General features: G+C 40.3%; 1 protein-coding gene across 4 annotated transcripts in view; it reads right to left on the bottom strand.

The window, feature by feature from the left end:
• The window catches only part of slc30a2 (solute carrier family 30 member 2), a 176,729-nt gene that overhangs the window by 76,453 nt on the left and 79,265 nt on the right, over window positions 1–21,011 (bottom strand). For 2 of the 4 annotated variants that reach the window (XM_063035817.1, XM_063035826.1), the window contains exon 1: window positions 10,469–10,742. The exons of 1 other annotated variant lie outside the window; for it this stretch is intronic. In XM_063035817.1, coding sequence (XP_062891887.1) covers window positions 10,469–10,548 — 80 coding nt within the window. In that variant the 5' untranslated portion in view covers window positions 10,549–10,742. Of the gene's footprint in view, window positions 1–10,468; window positions 10,743–15,904; window positions 15,963–21,011 lie in introns of those variants that run through there. One more of the 4 variants, XM_063035843.1, reaches the window with a different exon arrangement.

Here is a 21,011-nt window from a genome sequence, read left to right as displayed (position 1 = left end):
ATAAATCCTGCCTCTCAAGATCTTTTCCATCAACATACCAACCACTGAAGTACGACTCACTGGTCTATAACTTTATGGGCTATCTCTACTCCCTTTCTTGAATAAGGGAACAACGCCTGCCCCAAAAGAGGTCCCAATGATCCAGAAATCTGAATCCGTGCCCATTGCTTCAATTCTTCAGCCACGCATTTATCCACCACCTCACTCTACTGTCATACTCACTGTCACATGGCACAGGCAATAATCCTGAAATTACTACCTTTGAGGTCCTGCTTTTCAACTTCCTTCCTAACTCCCTGTAGTCTGTTTTCAGGACCTCCTCCCTTTTTGTAGCAATACGTACCATGATCTCTGGCTGTTCACCTTCCCACTTCAGGATGTCGTGGACGCGATCAGAAACATCCTGGACCCTGGCACCTAGGAGGCAAACTACCATCCGTGTTTCCTTCCTGCGTCCACTGAATCGCCTGTCTGACCCCCTAACTATAGAGTCCCCGTATTATTACTATGAGGTTGCCTAACACTGCCATCCTGAAGACAGCTTCACCTCACTGTGTTTATGTCACTAAGGCAATTATCAAATTGTACCATCAGCCGACAGTGTAGAAAAGTACAACACAGGAGCAGCCCATTCAGCCCACAATGTTGTGCCAAAACAGCTAAAAGGCAAATCAGAAACACCCAAACACTAATCCCTCCGACCTACACCATGTCCATGTATCTCCATCTTCCTTACATCCATGTGCCTATCCAAACATCCCTTAACAGCCTCCAATGTATTTGCCTCTACTACCTGGAAGGTGGCATGATTTATCCACCATCTTTATTTTTAATTTATCTTCTCAGGTACTTCAGCCAATTGTATTTTCATACACCGTTCCCTCTAAGCTGCATGGGTGAGTGTCCGTGCAGTATCTAAAATGCTACTGCACACAGCCTTTGTTGCCACGCAGCCGGGTTTTTTTTAAATATACAAACTACAACAAAAGTGTTGCAACAAAGATATCATAGCAATACTGTGATCTCAAATTGCTCCTTTCTGAGAAATTTAAGACTAGTTCAATTAAGTTGTTCGCTGATATGTTGAACTATGTGCTTAGAAATGAAGAGTTTGAAGAACTGTCAATTCTTGTTGACATCACTGGACCATTTCAAGTTCCTAGTGCTGACTGCAAATGTGGATTCAGTCTTATGAATTCAATCAAATGTAAGCCCAGAAACAGGCTAGAAGTGGAACATCTGGATGATCTAATGATTACATATATGTATATATTAATACTCACCTTTCATCTGGATGCAAAACTAATCTGGACTGTGTTGGTAGATAATGAATTTGTAATAAAGACAGACGAGAAAAAATTTACAAAACATGAACGATTTTCTTTGTTGTGTTCTATTTCATTATACCCTTCAAGTAATAAAATCAAAAGTGTGTGATTTTTCAATTTTCATTCCGAGTATTCATTGTATGCATATTACACAAAAAAAAATTAAAGTGCCACACAGTTTCAGGCCATGTAAAAATTTCCTGCTCAGAATAATGGTTAGTCCATGCAGCTGTAAAAAAAAAATTAGAGAGAATGTTGCTTTCATACCTTTGGAATTGCCTGTATTTCAATTTTAAGATGTCAGTTTAAGACCCAAGTTTCTTATTCTCAAACTAAGAACTGAAAAGTTATGATCACTCTTCTCCAGAGGATCCTCTGATATGCAATCATTAAATATGACCAAATAAAAAAATAATCTATTCTTTTGATGGTATTCCAATGTTTTGTTTAAAAACTATACTAAACAGACTCTACAAACTCATCCCCAAAACTATCATTATCTATTCGATTTGCCTAATACAAATGAAAATTAAAGTCACCTATGATTACTGGAGTACTTTCTTCCCAGTATTTCTGAATTTATACACTGTCCTCCTGCACAATGTTTGGAGGTCTTTTGACCATTCTCAACAATAACTTACTTCCTTTGCCATTCAAACAGAATCACTGAGTCAAGTTCATTTTTTTCTTTTTGCCCATGTTTCTGAAATCTCCAGTAACACTCAATTCTCATTGAACAACCATCTCTTTGAAAAATAGATTAAATCTCTTTTTAAATCAAACTGATTCAATCTATTAAAGCTATCAAATCAAACTAATTTATTTCTATTTGTGCCATCAATCCAGTAACCCAAATGCCTAGATGATCCAGAAATCTGCATTAAAACCTTACCTTGAAATCTGTCAAGTTTAATTTGTTTATAATCTAAGTAATGATCTAAGTATAGTTCAAGTAATGATGACCATAGAATAACCATATCTTCATAAAGCTCCATATGGTTCACTAATGTTCTGCAGGGCACAACATCTGTATCTTTTTAGTCTATTTTCCCAGTCCACTTAATCCAACTCAGCCTTCATAATTATAAAATTATTTCTTGCTGCAGACTCTGGCACTTGCCTTTGTACTTACATACAAGCCTAAGCCCAGGACAATTAATTTCAAACAGCTGTAGATAACTTCAGACTTTCAGCAATATGATTAATTCTCAATTGCCCTCTTAAATGGACTGGCAGATCATTATATTGTAACTATCATAGTAAAGTAAAAAACAAATACTGTATGGATAAAATCACATAGTCTATCGGAAAAAAGGACTCAAGCAAAATTGATATGTTATAGCAACATGTCAGACATGTTGATCATAATCCCCAGGTTTGTCCAGTCACACAGGTAGGATGGAACTACCAGAGGTGGAGATGTAGTGGAGCACAAGTAGGAATGACTAGTTCAAACAGTCCTCATTGATTCCAGACTCTGTGAGCTCTCATGGCACCAGGTCAAACACAGGTCAGGAGATCTCTTCCTGGTTATTATCTAGTCTCCTCCTGAGCTAGTGAATCTGTGATGGAAGATGTAAAAGTAGCAACCATCTCTGGGTGGGGGACTTCACCACTGTCTGAGCCTACCAAGTCCTGAAGGACATAGCTGTCAGTCTGAATCTGCAGTAGATAGCTGAGAAACCAACATGAGGGATAATCTTCCCGACCTTGTCCTCATCACTCTGGCTATGACAAGCGTATCTTTCCATAACAGGGTTGGTAGAAGTCACCAGTAAACAATCCTTGCAGAGACAAAATACTACCTTCACAATTTGTGCATTTGTCACAATATTCTGAGAAATTATAGTTGTATTAACTGGGATATACTCAGGAGGTCAGCACTGGCAATCTTACAGTACAATAGACAATCATCAGCATCATAATCTGCATTGGAAACACTACACACATAACTCACTCTACCTTTACAATAAAGCCAGGGGATCAGCCTGGGTTCAATGAGATGTGCAGAAGGGCATGCAACGGGCAGCACTCTGCCTACCTTAAAATAAGGGTTAGTTTAATGATGATGCAGCATGGGAGCACTTGAATGCTAAACAGCAAAATGGGGAGGAATATGTGATTCCACAATTATCAAACATCAGTAAAATTCTACAGACCTGCCTGCCACATGTAATTACAAATGGTGATAGGCAATCAAACAACCAAAAGGAAATGGAGGCCCCAAGAATAACCCAAACCTCAATTGCGCACCTGAATTTGAATGCTAAAGACACAGCGAAAAGTTTGAAATGACCTTTAGTGAGAAGTTCCTGGTTTAAGATCCATTTTGGCTTTGTCTGTCACAGAAGTCAGTCATCAATGAACTTGATTCACTGTACAAGAGGTCAAGACCAACAACAATGGACAAAGCCAAGGCTATGGGGATCACACAACTATGTGTGTAGTTCTGAGGATTTGCACTCTAAAGTTGGCTGGGCCTCTGACTGAGAGGTTGCATTAAAGTTACAATATTGCGAACTACCTAGTATTGTAGAAAGTTGCCCAGATATGTCCTGATCACCAAAAAAAAAATTAGGACAATTCCATTCCAGCTAACGACTGCCCAATCAATCAAGAGGAGAGTAATGGAAGCTGTTGCCAGCTGTAGCATCACGTGATACTTATTCACCAATAATCTGCTCAGTGATATTCAGCTCAGGTTTTTCTAGGGCCTCTCTGCTCAAACCCTCATTAGAGCATTGGTCCACGCACATATCAAGAACCTTGGTATTTCAATGAAGAGGTACAGTCGACGTTTTGGGCCGAGACCCTTCGTCAGGACTAACTGAAAGAACAGCTAGTAAGAGATTTGAAAGTGGGGGGGGGGGGGAGATCCAAAATGATAGGGGAAGACAGGAGGGGGAAGGATGGAGCCAAGAACTGGACAGGTGATTGGCAAAAGGGATATGAGAGGATCATGGGACAGGAGGCCCAGGGAGAAGGAAAAGGGGGAGGGGGAAGCCCAGAGGATGGGCAAGGGGTATAGTGAGAGGGACAGAGGGAGAAAAAGAACGTGTGCATATAAATAAATAAATAACGGATGGGGTACAAGGGGGAAGTGGGGTATAAATAAATAACAGATAGGGTATGAGGGATTTATTTATTTATATACACATTCTTTTTCTCTCTCTCCTTTTTCTCCCTCTGTCCCTCTCACTATACCCCTTGCCCATCCTCTGGGCTTCCCCCCTCCCCCTTTTCTTTCTCCCTAGGCCTCCTGTCCCATGATCCTCTCATATTCCTTTTGCCAATCAACTGTCCAGCTCTTGGCTCCATCCCTCCCCCTCCGGTCTTCTCCTATCATTTCGGATCTCCCCCTCGCCCTCCCACTTTCAAATCTCTTACTAGCTCTTCTTTCAGTTAGTCCTGACAAAGGGTCTCAGCCCAAAACGTCGACTGTACCTCTTCCGAGAGATGCTGCCTGGCCTGTTGCGTTCACCAGCAACTTGTATGTGTGTTGCTTGAAATTCCAGCATCTGCAGATTTTCTCATGTTTGCCTTGGTATTTCAATGATTGCTCTTGATCTCAAAGTGGCATTTAACTAAATGTGGTATAAAAGAGCCCTGATTAAACTTAAATCGATGGCTGTTTAGGGGAGATCATTCCAATGATTTGACCCTTAACTTGCACATGGAAGGTGGTTATGGTTGGAGGAAGTCAATCATCCCACTATATCACTGCTATAATTCCTCAGGGCAGTGTTTGAGGCCCAATCATCTTCAATTGCTTGATCAATGATATTTCTTTGTCATAAGTGAGAATGTTCACTGATGACTCCACAATGCCCAACTCCATTTATTCAACAAATAAAGCAGCCAATTCCTGATCAAGGCAACATACAAGGGCTAGAAAAAAAGCAGAAAACAATGAAAACCCCTCAGCAAGTCAAGGAGTATTGAACAAAATGTTTCCCGTTTCTCCTTCCACCAACATTGTCTGATTTCCTGAGTTCTTCCACCAATTTCTGATTTTTATTTCAGAACTAGAAAGACCAGAGCTGCATCAGGACTAAATTCTGGATCCTCTTGCTGGCTGCATTTGTAGTCACACCCTCCTATTCCAGCCCATTGTTCAAAGACAGTACACGTTTAACCTAAAGGATGTAACTGCTCCCGGAAACTAAACGTCAATAGACGTCCCTCCCTAATGCAAGCCACCTCCTCAGATCTGAGCTGAGTTCCTCGAAATTGAGATTTGCTGCAGATGTGGCTACTCTGCATAACATCCGTATCCTCCAGATGTCTTTAACTATAGTCACAAGATATCACCTGTCCTGCAACATCCAATATAATTTAAATGATTTAACTAATACATTTTCAACTATTTATAATTTTAATAACATTTTAGTCTAGTTAATAGAATCTTTAAAGGTACTCACATAACACTTTTGGTTACATTGTCATACTATTTTCCCACTGCATTATAATTTGGAGTAATCCCCTTTTAGAGAAAACAAACTGGGATGGCAGGTCTTTCATATGAAGAAAGACTGGATGAACTGGGCTTGTACTCGTTGGAATTTAGAAGATTGAGGGGGGATCTGATTGAAACGTATAAGATCCTAAAGGGATTGGACAGGCTAGATGCGGGAAGATTGTTCCCGATGTTGGGGAGGTCTAGAACGAGGGGTCACAGTTTGAGGATAGAGGGGAAGCCTTTTAGGACCGACGTTAGGAAAAACTTCTTCACACAGAGAGTGGTGAATCTGTGGAATTCTCTGCCACAGCAAACTGTTGAGGCCAGTTCATTAGCTATGTTTAAAAGGAAGTTAGATATGGCCCTTGTGGCTACAGGGGTCACGGGGTATGGAGGGAAGGCTGGGTTCTGAGTTGGATGATCAGCCATGATCATAATAAATGGCGGTGCAGGCTCGAAGGGCCGAATGGCCTACTCCTGCACCTATTTTCTATGTTTCTATGTTTCTAACTGCAATACTTATTAACCAATTACATTCTTGTGACATCACAGCTTGATTATTTCTCCTACTTCTTGAATTTTTAATTTGGGTTACTGCCACTGGTGCTGCTTAATAGATCAATTCTTGCATTACTTTATATACAAACACAACATCTCACTGCCTTGCCTCTAATGACTTCCCCCACTCATCAAATTCCATATTTAGTGCTTGGCTGGAGCTTTGGTCTTTACAAATGAATGTTGTACAACGCATCAAACCTGATCACTAGCTGACAATGTAGAGAAAAAGCTAAAAATTTCTTCTTCTTCTGTTCAAATAGTTGAAATTTTAAGTATTGTGATCAGACAAGTTTATCATATGTATACAGTGAAGAAAGAACTCCAGTTTGTGAGGAGCATATTGTATTTGACTAGAGTAGGTAAGCACCAGAAGATGCTTGATTTTGGTTCCAATCCCTCATGGAAGCTTATTTAGTCATATCAATGACAGAAAAGGTACGGTATGACAGGAACAAAATGCTGCAGGTTGATAATTGATTAATGTAACGTGGACTGATTAACTTGAATTGATATTTTTTATGGATCAAGTTATTTGTTGTGTATATATCTTGAGTTTTAATTTTTTTATTAAAGGATAACTCAGGAGTGAATTGATCTCTCAGTGCTGTGAAAGAGAATACAGAATTTGTAAAAGTTATTATTTTTAAATGTAAGGTCAATAGTTTATAGATGATTTTTTAATGGTTAATGCTGATTTAAGGACAAACCTGTAACTGCTTTGATATTGTATTATTTGTATCGACATGCAATAGAGCACACAGTAGAAGTAATATCTTTTTTTTAGATACAGAATTTTGCAGCCTACCTACATGACTGCATATCAAGGGTTCATTTTGTTGTCAAATACAACTCTGATATTCACCAATACTGAGACATTGACGCTTAGGATGTTGTGGTTCTCCCAAATGGTAAATCTATTACAAAATCAGGCAATTGGGTGTCTGATTGGATTCTGCTCTCTACATGGAATTCAGCATTTCACGTTAAAAATAAACCTGCAAAAGCAAAACATTATAGATACAAATCTATTGCAGGGATTTTAAAATCCTATTTCTGTTATCGGGATTTTTTTTTTCTTCAGGAGAATAGGGTGCTTAACAAGAAATGTCCTTATTGGATACTCAGCATCCTTTGAAATATCTCTTTCAGGGAAAAGATTATTTTGAAACATCCGTATGAGCTTATAAACAAAATTTTCCGACTACAGTCACAGGGAATCTCTCTTTAACTGGGCTTGCTTTGCAACGGTTTATTTATTGATGTGTTAATTTTTTCCCTGTGGTGAAGATTATGTTTTAAATTGCACTTTTATCAATTGTGTTCGCGCTCCTTATCACAGAACGTCATCTGGAAAATGTTAATCTCTTACAATGAATTTTACATTTTAAAATATGATTTTTAAAAATTATGGGATCCACTGGATAAACGAGCTTTTTAACATACGGGCGAACAACAGGCTGTTCTACGCAGACTGATTCATAGAAGGCGAATAGCGTATTTAACTAGCATTTTTTTAACTTTACCATGATTTTTGTTCACTTTATCAGCGGACGGATCTATCTTTAAAACGTCCCATATGTTTGCTGCAGTATATCTACAACTACGCCCTCCAAGCTCGAAAGTTAGCCATTTGACAATTTTTGTTCACATACTACAGTCGGCTGAAATCTGAAATAGGATGATATTTCAATGTTGTTTTGCGTGTGTGGAAATCATTGAGCGAAGAGGAACGAGGTGACCAAGCTATTATGGTAGAATAGGAAATAATGCCTGAACAATTAGGCCCCGTTCAAATAACTGCGGGGTTCACAACACGCTTGTTGTGCTCTTCAAACACCTCCTGGTCGTTGTCTTGATGGGAGTTTAAACGGCGTGCTGTGGTTCCATTCAGGATGCTTTTCAAGTCCGAATTTAAACCCATAACCGTCGTTTCTTAATTTACTTGCATCGTGTTTATTTACCGCACAGGGGTAATCTCAACACCACGAAGCCAGCCGTAAATAAATTAGATATTGATTTGTCCCAACCCTGATGCGCCTGGCTTCACTCAACTGCTTCGGTCCATTTCGCGGTTGTGCCACAGCCTCCGCATCTGGGTTCACTACAAGTCTATATATTGAGGTGTGCATATTTTCATTTAGAAATCACGCCTGTTAACCCAATCTGACCCAATATGGAACTCTCCCAGACCGATCAGGGAAAACTATAGATATGAAATACGGCAGATAGTCTTTTGCCCAAACTAATAATATACATATTTTTATATCAGGGACCGAAATCCAGGTGCAGGCCAAGGTACACGTATTTTACTCTTGTCGTGAACAAGAACTGACATCGAGGACCCTGAAAGTGTGTCTGCGGCTTTTGTACACACAAAATGTTGATAACAAATCGTGAGCGCACACCGTGTCCCAAAAATAAATCACTGCCCACTGCCGCAGTTTCTGGAATTTCATCGACCGGTGTCGTGGCACTCGTTGGCGTTACACTAGGATACCGACCACCTCCCGAGTCCTCAGTGAGATACAGGAATATCTTTTTTTCACTTTATGTGGCATTTTCGAATTAGAACGTGGCGCGAGAATTTCTGGTTCATGGTCCCTGCTGCTCCTTCGCAAAATAATACACCACTGTAAGTTTGGCAACTATCCCGATACGTTTACTATTTTAAACCATGGACAGAATAAATGGTCCCCGTGCAAGCTGCCATTTTTAGGAATATTTTTGGCACACATTACAGAGACACCCGGTGCAGCTAAAGAATGCGAGTCAAAATCATTGGTCAAACAGACATAACAGGTAATGGCTATAGTTAAACATCGGTCCTTTCATCTGCCCCACAGAGGGAAATAAAGATCCAGCAGGTACACGTCCGAGTCGGTGTCTAGTGCTTTAATTTGCTCGTTTCAATGCCATGTTCGGCGTTCATCTACCGTATGGAATTGAAATTGTGAGCAATGTTTTCACCCCTCTATTTAAATAAAAGTGCTTAACTTCCTCTGAATAGGTGAACATCTTGAAAGTGGTGCTCTTTCCATGCATTTCTGCAACTGGAAATTTAAAACAAAATCCATCAAAAGTTATCAGTGAATCCATATTAACAGACAGGTTTTATACATTTGGCGATTTAACTACATAACATCATGGATGGTAAGCGTGAAACGAATTTTTAATGCCCTGATAAAATAGCATCAATCATTAATATTGCCTTTTGCATTATCTACTGAGTGATCAGTTCGCGTGGCTATTAATCACAGATTGTCTGAAATGAAATCAGGCGTGAAAATGAATTTCTTCACACAAACTGCTCTCGCGGCCATGTGTTCTGGCGATAGATTTTAGCCTCAAATCACAAACCGGCTAGAGAAAAAAAGAGCCAAATTCCACATTTACGTTCGTCGCTTTGAACAAAAGATCGTAAAACCAGAAACGGAGCCTGTGAATTGTGCGCGCAAGTTACATTAAAGCAAGCGGCTAGGTGTTGGCGGATTAATTATGTCAAAGGTAATGACTAATATTAAATGATATGCACGTTTTACAGCGCCGATAATCTACCGTAAATAGTTAGCATTTGAAATTCCTTCAGACGAACTGTCCGCGGTTCTCCCGCTAGCGCACCATTTCTGACTGCAGGGTGTGATAGCGCTGCTAGGGAGATACATCAACTGGTTCTAAAACCTTCCCAGCATGTTTCCTTCCAAACTACATTTAATTCAGTTATGTCAAAAGTAGGTGAAGCAAGAGAATGCAAACTGAGGACCGCAACGTTTTAAGCAACCTTCTTACTTGAAACGTGATTATTAGTCATTTGTATCACATATTACCTGTACTCTTTTGTATGTTTGGTAAATACCCAATTTACTGAATAACGAAGTAGTCAAATTTTCACAGCACTGCCTCAACGTAATGCTCGTCCATTTAGAACACGGTGGTTTAAAATGCAAAATAAAATCGCAGTATTCTAGATAATAAAAGAACATTCCACATTCTTGCACCTGGTTGCCGTAGCCTACAGGGTGCAATTTAATTTGCATTAATTAATCTAGTGTTAATTGCATATAAATTCAGCAGTGGGTTGCAATCTAACAATGCAAGCGCGCGACCTGTTTCATTATTTTACCTTTTCAGGCGCAATGTGTACATCCTCGCCTTATTTTCGGTTATCAGATTTGCTCTTTCTGAATCCACAAACTGATCCATATTTCCAAAAGCTACTCTTGAACTTGGAAAGCACTAACCAGATATCCCTCTTATTAACTTAAATCACTTTAGTGAAGATGCTCCTTGTTTTGAGATCCTCAAAACGTCACGTTTTTCGCCAAGGCGATCTGCATGGTGCGGTTCCGACCACCCAAAGTTTCTGCTGCTAGGCTGAATCTCCTTTGACTGAGTGATCGTTCGCGCTGTGCTATTTGTTAATAGAAGAGAGTCGTGTGCAAAGGGCAATCGGAGCTGCGTTGACTGGAAGCAGCTCTGCCCCTGCTCAATGCGCGACGTGTGCCGACACCGCTGTCACATCTTTCAGAACAAAAAGCGAGCGAAGCGTAGTCTGCTTCACCGAGGGCTGGGAATGGCGCTTGCTATCTGCCGCCTTCTAAATACCACAGTGCAAGACTATTCCTGGTATAAATAGAGATTTTCTTTTTAAAAAAAGTGCGAGCTCAGGTGATTTTGGAATACCTGAACGATTTCGTTAAGGGCATTCCTGCGGCTCAGATGTAAACTTCTCAGCGCATTAAAGGGGGCCGAACAACACACTAAGTTTTCACGGGTACACAAAGGAGATTCCAAATGTGGTGTATCATACAAATGAATTTCACCAGGGCGTGCGAGGATTCCAACAAGTTTCAGAAGATTTACTCATGGGTGGGAAATCGATTGCGAAAGCACTGTTCGATCCAACTTATTTCCATTTTTGTGCGATGAACTCGACGGGCGCTTCCTCGGATCGTCCTTCAATCACTGGGATCTCCAGGAGGAGCCAATTGTCGCTGAGGCTTCTGTCTCTGCAGTAGTCTTCGCTTGTCGGATTTCAGTTCCGAGCTCCCACTGAAAGATATCACTTCACCTTTGTGTCTGCCCAAACTCTCTTAGTGTACATTCACTCCGCATTCCTTTATTTCAACATCAACCTGTTACCGAAGATGCAATATTTTTAAAAACATATTGTTTACTGTTTGTTCCCGATTGGTTGGCGGGAGTTTTTCTGTCCTTTTGCTTGCTGAAGAAGCCATATTTTTGTCCAAGTTCTCATCAAAGACTACCTGTCAGTATCAGGAATTAATGTCACTGGACACTAGCCTAAAGGTTTCTCTAATCATTCCAGCTGAAGCAATGCAACTCGTAAACCTCCCCTCATGGGGTGTACAACCTGATTAAGCAGGAAATAATCCCACTTTAAAATAGTCCAGTTTTTTAATACTTTATTTACAATTTTCAGTTTTACAAAGACGGAACATATTGAAGACGTACAAAACAATACAAAGGAAACACAGCTCCAATTGGAGCACAGACAAGACAAGAACAAAAAAAAACAAAAAGGCTGCCAGACAATTTACAAGATTACGTAAATAAACTTTCAGATAAAGAGTTGACACAATAGTGACATCGCGAAAGCAATGTAAAGTAAAATGAATAAAGAAATCCGGTTAGGCACCACACCCACTCATGAGACTAGACAGGTCAAGGTCACTATGTATGTGAGGTAATGTGACACTGAGGCAATAAGGGTCCCCATATTCTCTCAAATGTATTCTGTGTACTGGGTTTGTGCAGACGCAATCTTTCCATTTCCTTGAGCCAGTGTGGGAAGGCAGGTGGATATTCCAGTTCTTTTGCATATCTGTACCATGAAATGAAAGAGGGTGACAAAGGTGTTGGTGTTTCAAATGGCCAGTTATATCAAACCTGACGTGAAGGATATTATAGTCAATCTGCAAATGTGAGCTGCTATTTATAGAGAGGCATAGTTCTGCACAATACTGAAAAGGGTAACACAGTGTAACCATTAATGAAATCTATTTAAAATGTTGATATAATTTGCAGTTTTCTATATTTTGGTTTTTCTCCCTCAAGAACCAAAGCAGAACTACCATAAACATTCTCGCCAAACTTTATTTCTTGGCAGCAGTGCTCAAATTACTTGAAATGCAAATTTACTTTCCCTCTTATTTTTCAAAACCTTTCTTGTCAGGTATAACATTATACCTCAACTCCCTCTAGTTTTTCAGTGGCTTTGTAATTCAGCATCAAAACAGCCCAAAAATAGTTGCATCGAATGTACCAAAACATAACAAGTCTGTGATCTATTGTATGATTCATCTGTATCCACAATCATCTTGAAAGTACTGTGAAGCAAATGAGAACAGTTCCTAGACTAGTAGCACAAAATTAAATGTAAACATATTGAAAGGTTAAAGTCATAGAGGAAGGTAATAATGTAGAATAACTTGTTGGAGGGCAATAAAATTTGTGATCTTGACAGGGAATTTTCAGGACATGCATATTTTTGGCAGGGTCAGTATTGCTCCCCAGTGTTAGTGGGCCTTTTGAACTTAGTACGTAAGGAGAAGGCACTAGTTAGAGAGGTCTGACTCCACTGCTTTTTTATGACACTTCAGTTTCAAAGTTCAAAGTAAATGTTGTTATCAAAGTACATATGTGTCACCAAATATTACCCTGAGATTTACTTTCTTGCAGACATTCACAGTTGAACAAAGTACAGTAGGATCAAAGAAAATCTACACACAAAGACTGAAAAATTGTGCAAATACACAAAGAAACATGCAATAATAACAACAAATAGATAAATAAATAATAGTGAGAACATGAAATGTAGTGTCCTTGAAAGTGAGTTCATAAGTTGCATTCAGTCTTGTGGTAAGTGAAGATGTCCATGCTGATTTAGGAGCCTGATGGTTGAGGGGTAATCACTGTTCTCAAATCTGGAGATGAGGGACCGGAGGCTCCGGTACCACTGATGGTAGCAGTGAGAAGGGAGCATAGCATGAATGGCGGGGGTCCTTGATGGTGGATGCCCAATGTGGGAAGGGCTTTTCCTGTGATGAACTGTGTTGTGTACTTTTTGTAGGCTTTTCTATTTTTGGGCATTGGTGTTTCCATACCAGACCATGGTGCAACCTGTGAGGATACTCTCCACTGTGCATCTATACAAGTTAATCAAAGTTTTAGATTTCATACATAATCTGTCAAACTTCTCAGAAAGTAAAGGTACTGCCATGGATTCTTTGAAATGACACTGAAGTGCTGGTCCCTAGACAGATCCTCTGATATGATAATCCCAGGAATTATTGACCCTCTCCACCTCCACCTCTGATCTGCTAATGAGGACTGCCTCATGGACCCTCCATTTCTTCCCCCTGTAGTCAATAATCAGTTCCTTGGTTTTGTTGACATTGAGTGAGAAGGTGTTGAGGCACCACTTAACCAGATTTTCAATCTCCCTCCTATATATATAGGCGAGAGGAGAAGATGGCGGCGCGCCTGTGTGTGCACAGCCCTCCGGTGAAAAATGATATCATATCTGTTAAATAGGGCCGTAGACAATTCTGATTTGATGGAGAATGGACGTGAAAGCACAGAGGAACTGGAGAAATTTCTGAAACACTCGTTCGCTGCTGTCGTTACTGTGTGGTCGGGAATCTTTCGGAGGGTAGGCCTCAAAATCCCTGGCCTTGCCTGCTTTTGGCGACTGAAAAGGGGGTCGAATTGTTCGGACAGAGATGGCGCTCAGTACTGGGTGTCGGAGAGCTGATCAGAGCTCGGAGTTTTCGGATAGTGGTCGGCGTGGCAGGGAGAGTTTTTCTTCCTTCTCCCGTCTGCGTGAGATGTGGTACATTTGAGAAACTTTGAACTTTACTGTGTTCATGGACTTCTTCATCAAGTTGTTGCACTGTTGTAACTATATGTTATAATTATGTGGTTCTGACAGTTTATTCAGTCTTGGTCTGTCCTGTGTTTTGTGATAGCACACCGGAGGAAATAATGTATCATTTCTTAATGCATGCATTACTAAATGACAATAAAAGAGGACTACGTGTCTTCATAATCATATATCAGTTAGTGTTGGTGTGAAGGAGCATCATACACTTGCAGCAAGATTTCTGATTGTTTTTATTAATGACTTTTACTTAAGCATGTGTTGGCTTTTTATTTCCAGATTTTGAAAACTTCCAAAGTAGGATATAAGCTCTTGTTCATTGAAATATTAAGCTAGATCTCTATTCTAGTTCAGGAACATAACCACTATGGTATCATAAAAATATTGATCTTGTGCAGTCAGGGTATGCCACCTTTCAGAGCAGCCATATGAGTTAGTTTCCATAGTTTTAAAAAGAGTCAAAGCGGGGACTAGATCTCAAGGTTCTGAAAACTAGCAATTGTGGTGCATGATAAATCTACATACTTGTCTCCTTCTATTCCTGCAGCATCCAGTCACCAATAACCATGCAAATTATTGTTTGAATGCGTCAAGAGGGGAACAAAGTTGTGAGTCATTACGTCCAGTTAAAGATTGCACCTCTTAAAAAGGAAATGTATGATGGCCAGTGCAGTACCTGACAGTTGTACTTCTTCTGAATTTAACTATAAAGAGAGATTAGCTGTATTTCTCAGATTTACATTGAAACATACAGTGAAATGCATCATTTGTGTCAAGTCAAATCAGCAAGGATTGAGCTGAGCGGCCTGTAAGCGTCGCCACACTTCTGTTGCCTACATCGTATGCCACAACTCACTAATCCTACCCATGCATCTTTTTAGAATGTGCAGGAAATTCAAAGCACTTGAAGTAAACTCATGCAGCCACGGACAGAGTGTACAAACTACAAACTCCTTACAGACAGCGGTAAGAATTGAGCCTCAGGTGGAAATCACCAGCGCTGTAATAGCGTTATACAATCGCTACGCTACCATGCCACCCACACTACTCTGAAACATACAAACAACATAGAGAGGGTGTCCTCCAGGTGTTTGGGCATGATAGAAATAAGGAGGGATTTCCTGTAAATGCAGAGAATAAAGAGGCTTTTAACACAAATACGGAACAGGTTGTGGAAACAGATACCAGTGGAGATCAATGGCAAGGGTATAGTCCTAAAGAATCTTAATCCATCGACAAAGCTCAATAGCCTCACAATAGAAGCCAAGGTCAGGGAACACATCTTCAAATTACATGTCCCTCCAGGTGCACTAGTAGTTGCAACACTGCTGACTCCTTCTACCATTCAATTATCAATCGCCTTTATTGATCAGGACTTGTATCTAATGTTCATCCATTCCATTCACGCACGTAATACTTTTGCTAGCTTCAGATCTACCTCAAAAGTTTACGCACAGTATTAACCGTTTGACAATACCCCCATATCACCCAAACATATTACATAACACTGACGCACTCAGTCTTTCTTGTAGGACCACGAATTGCACATTCACACACACTGGGAGCTAACCAGTGCGACCTATATGGACTGAGTGGATGGTAATAGTAACATTTATTGATCATGATCAAAGATGAAGCTAAAGTTATTAAAAATACCTGTAATAGTGTTCCCATACCAAATCATCCTCCTCCTCACATTTTACCAGAGGGAATCTTCAAATGGTAAAAATCTGGCACAAGTGACTCACAGCTAGGGAGAGATCACACAAGTTTCAATGAGGAGGACTTTGTTAAAAAGCCAAAGACATAAACTACAGTAGAGGACTGGAAGGACAAAATCATCTGCATTTTTACATCTTTAACAACCACCAACAATGTGGTCCTTAGCTTGTTCGAGCGCTTTGTTGTTCCTGCAGCAGGTGATATATTTCAGAGAGCAATCACTTACTGAAGTATTAATATCGCAAACATCATTTATCATCAAGGTTCAGGTAGATTAATTGCTTTAAGATTCTCTCTTGTTGAAAGCCCCCATTCTTCTCTTTGTCCAACTGTCTGTTCTGCTCAGTAACAACAATCTCTCATCAGCAAGACCAAATAACTGATTATTGTGAACTTTGGGAAGAAGTCAGGAAAACACACCTCAGTACTCAATGAGGGTTCCGCAGTGGAAAGAGTAAGCAGCTGGGCATTAACACCTCAGAGAATCTATTCTGGGCCCAACATATTGGTGCAATCACGAAGAACACGTAGGGTTTAGCTCATTAGGAGTTTGAGGAGATTTAGTACGTCACCAAAGACTGGCAAATTTCTCATGGAGAGCATTCTGAGTAGCAGCACCACTGCATGATATAGAGGCTCCAATATGTTGGATTGAAAAAGGCGAAAAGGTTTGTAGACTCAGCCAGCTCCATAATGGGCACAACCTTCCCCCACCCCACCCCCGCCATCATCAAGGACTGTTTCAAGAGGCGGTGCGTCAAGAAGGTGGCATCTTTTCCGGTCTTGACAAAGAGTCTCGATTTGAAACGTCAAACTGTCTGTTTCATTTCATAGATGCTGCCTGACCTGCTGGGTTCTTCCAACCTTTAGTGTGTTGCTCCAGATTTCCAGCATCCACAGTCTCCCCCTTGTCTGTGAAATAGCATTAGTAGCCAAAAGATGTCAACCAGTAATTAAACTTTATGTAGTTTATAAACACAATAGATTCTGCAGACACAGTAAATCTTGAGCAACACAAACAAAATGCTGGAGGAATTCAGCAAGTCACATAACAACTAGGGAGTGGAATAAACCACCGGCAGTACATCTGTAGAAGTTTGTTAGAGTGTTTGGTGACACGCTGAACTTCCTTAATCTTCTAAGAAAGTAAAGAGTCTGGCATGCCTTTCTTGTGACTGCATTCATGTGTAAGGCCCAGGGCAGGTTGTCTCATATGTTAACATCCAGAAATTTAAAACTGCTGACCTCTCCACTGCTGATCCACCCAGGCAGACAGGTTATTCCTCTCCAGAAACGCTGCCTGATTTGCTGAGTTCCTCCAACATTTCGTGTGTGCTGTATGTAAGTTCACAAACCTTTTAAATTATCCTTGTAAAAGGCTAGGAGGAATTATGGTGGGTCATACAAGCCAATTGATAATATAATCTACCAAATCCAAAAGCTGAGCAGTAACGATGTCTATAAAATAGAATTCAACAAGATTTCAAAATCATATTTATTGTCGTATGCACAAGTACATGTACAACGGAAAACTTATTTGAAGTAGCATCTCAGGCGCACAGCATCAGATACACAATATTCACAAAAAATATATAAATTGAATATAAATTGTATACAATTTTCACAAGGAAGAATGCAACTAGAACAAATATAAAGTTCACCGCAGTGCAAAATGGTCAAAGTATTCTTGTACTGAGTAGTGATTAGGATTGTTCAAGAGCCTAATGGCTGAAGGAAAGCAGCTGTGCTTGAACCAGGTGGTGTGGGGCTTCAGGCTTCTGTGCTTGCTGCCCAATGGTAGCTGCAAGAAAAGGACATGGGCTGGGTGGCTGAGATCTTTGATAACACATGTTGCCTTCTTGAGGAATTGTCTCATATGGGTGCCACCAGAGGTGGGAAGGCAGGTGCCCATGATGTATTGGGCTCAGTCCACTTCTCTGCAACTTTCTATGCTTGTGCGCATTTGAAGTGCTGCAGCAGACTGTCATTCAACAAGATGCACTTTCAATTGGACATCTGTAGAAGTTTGTTAGTGATGGCAGGCAAACATGTGCAAGGTCCCGGGGCAGGTCATCTAAAACAGTATGTTAACATCCAGGAATTTAAAACTGGGTGCCCTTCTCCACCGCTGATCCACCTATGTAGACCGCCGCCAGTTGTCCTCTTTGCCCTTCCTGAAGTCAATGGTCTTCGGTTTTATCCACATTAACTGAGAGGTTGTTGTTGCAGCACCACTCAACCAGGTGTCCCATCTTGTTCCTGTGCACTGACTCATCACTACTCGTGAGTCATCTAACAGACAACAACATCTGCCCTACAAATACAGCATGCCTGTGCAGGATGGATGCCATCTTAGGGCTATGTGAATCAATTGTAGTGCCCAAAAAGTTGGATGAAATCTGAAAAAAAGTCTGATTTTCAAAATCTGACAACTACATGGACAAATGAACAGCTACAATAGTGACATGAGCAAATTAGAAGGGATGTAGTAGAGTAAGCAAGACTTCTCTGCTTATACCAATAAGCCAAGGCTTTCATTATACAGTATTCACAACCTTTCTGCAGCCCCTGTATTCCATTGCCACATTTGAAATCTGGTTCAAGTAGACCTTAGGATTTACAGATTGCATAATCTATATCAAATTGTAATGTGACTTGGAGTTTGAAGCAAGAGTTTCTCATTATATTTAATTTTCATCAAATATGCAATGTCTCAAAATGCAATTAGGCTTGGGAATCATTACGCTTTATGGGAATAATAATTAGGCATTTTAATTTTAGAATTTGTGTAACAGGTTAAGAATAAATACAGTTCTTATATGTGCTTGACTGGGGTTATTCAAGTCATAATCATTAGTTATTCAAAGATTCAAAGTACATTTATTTTCACAGTAAGTGTGCAGTATACAACCCTGAGATTCGTCTTTCCCTCAGACAGCCACGAAACAAAGAAAACCATTGAACCAGCTCAAAGAAAAACATCACCCCACCATGTGCAAAACAACTATGCAAATGGCAACAAAAGAAAATGAGCGAGAAAGACAGAATATGAAACACAAAAACCAAAGAGTCCAGGCATAATTCAGTTCAACTCAGTGTTTATTATCTGCAGGCCACCCCGATTCAAAAATTGCTCAAAATAGCAACAGAAAAAGGAGTGGTCAGAAACCAGAAAACACATCATAACGTGAACTCCAGTCCAATCCACATTGTGAGCACTTGTATGTTTTCTCTGTCGTTGATTGCTTTCAACTCAAATTGACATAGATTCTTTTTATTTAGCAATACAGCGTGGAGCAGGCCCTTCTGGTTCTTTGAACCAACAACCCTAATTAACCACAACTTAATCACTGAACAATTTACAAAGACCAATTAACCTACATGGTACATCTTTGGAATGTGGGAGGAAACCAGAGCACCAAAGGAAAACCTATGCATCCCATGAGGAAACGTACAGAGACTCCTTTCAGATGGTAGCAGAATTGAGTTCCAAACTCCAACACCGTGAGCTGTAATAGCAATGTGCTAACTGCTACGTTACCGTGGCACCCACGGTAAGATTTCTTACTAAGATCTTAGTGTCTGGCTCACTCACTGACATGCTTAGTTAAGTGACAACAATGATTTGTACAGAATGCATGAGAAGCAGGTGACTGATAATAAGATGCACATTTCTGATGCAAAGTCTTAAACAGATCATTCTCTCCACCCTAACATGCAGGGTAGATTGACAAAATAGCTCAAGCATGCTATATTCTGACAGTATTACAAGTGAAAGAGGCAAATTAGCATTGCTGATAAAATTTTGCAGAGGACATAATAGGAGGAGAGTGATGGAAAATGTTAAGCCTCCTGCAGTTATTCAGCCAGTGGCACAGTTGCAAAAGAGGCCACCAATTATTTCCTTCTGTTTGAGATTTAGGTGAGGCATTTCCACAAAGATAATATACGTCTGGAAATTACAAAATAATCACTTTATTTATTCTTTTATACAGAACTATTTTACATAATTATTTCATAAAAAGTAATGGTTGCCATGTTTATTAATCTAACGATATATAGGTGTAATCTGAAAAGAGTCTTAAAAGCGCCTGCTTAAAATTTTATTAGCTGTTAACATCTTATAAATTTGCATGTATATCACAAATAGCCATAAGACAGAGGAGTGGAATTAGGCCATTCAGCCCATTGAGTCTGCATTGCCATTCAATATGGCTGATCCTTTTTTCCCCTTCCTCAGCCCCACTCCTCTTCTCCCTGTAACCTTTGATGCCCTGCCTGGCCAGTCTAGAATCTATCAATCTCTGCCTTAAATACACCCAACAATATGGCCTCCACAGCTGCCTGCGGTAATAAATTCCACAAATTCACCAGCCTCTGGCTAAAGAAATTTCTCTGCATCTCTGTTTTAAATGGACGCCCCTCTGTTCTGAGGCTGTGCCCTCTTGTACCAGACTCCCGCAACTGGGAAACATCCTTTCCACATCTACTCTGTCTAGGCCTTATAACACTTGAAAGATTTCAATGAGATCCAGCCTCATCCGTCTATACAGAGCCATTAAAACGTTCCTCGTATGATAACCCTTTCATTCCCTGAATCATCCGTGTGAACCTTCTCTGAACCCTCTCCAATGCTAGCATATCTTTTCTTAGATAAGGAGCCCAAAATATTCACAATACTCAAGCAACACACACAAAATGCTGGAGGACCTCAGGAGGCCAGGCAGCATCAATGGAAAAGAGTACAATTGACGTTTTGGGCTGAGACCCTGCAGCAGGACTGGAGAAAAAAGAACTCTTTTCCATAGATGCTGCCTGTCCTGCTGAGTTCCTCCTGCATTCTTGTGTGTTTCTTGGATTTCCAGCATCTGCAGATTTTCTCTTGTTCACAATACTCAAAGTGAGGCCTCAGCAGTGTCTTATAAAGCCTCAGCATCACAACCCTGCTCTTATATTCTAGACCTCTTGAAATGAATGCTACACTGCATTTACCTTCCTCACCACCAACTCGACCTACAAGTTAACCTTTAGGGTGTTCTGC

The sequence above is a fragment of the Mobula hypostoma genome, chromosome 2 (assembly GCF_963921235.1).
Source record: "Mobula hypostoma chromosome 2, sMobHyp1.1, whole genome shotgun sequence".
In the NCBI taxonomy this organism is placed as follows: Eukaryota; Metazoa; Chordata; class Chondrichthyes; order Myliobatiformes; family Myliobatidae; genus Mobula; species Mobula hypostoma.
The sequence above is the reverse complement of the archived record's forward strand: the minus strand, read 5'-3'. Positions and strand labels throughout refer to the sequence as shown.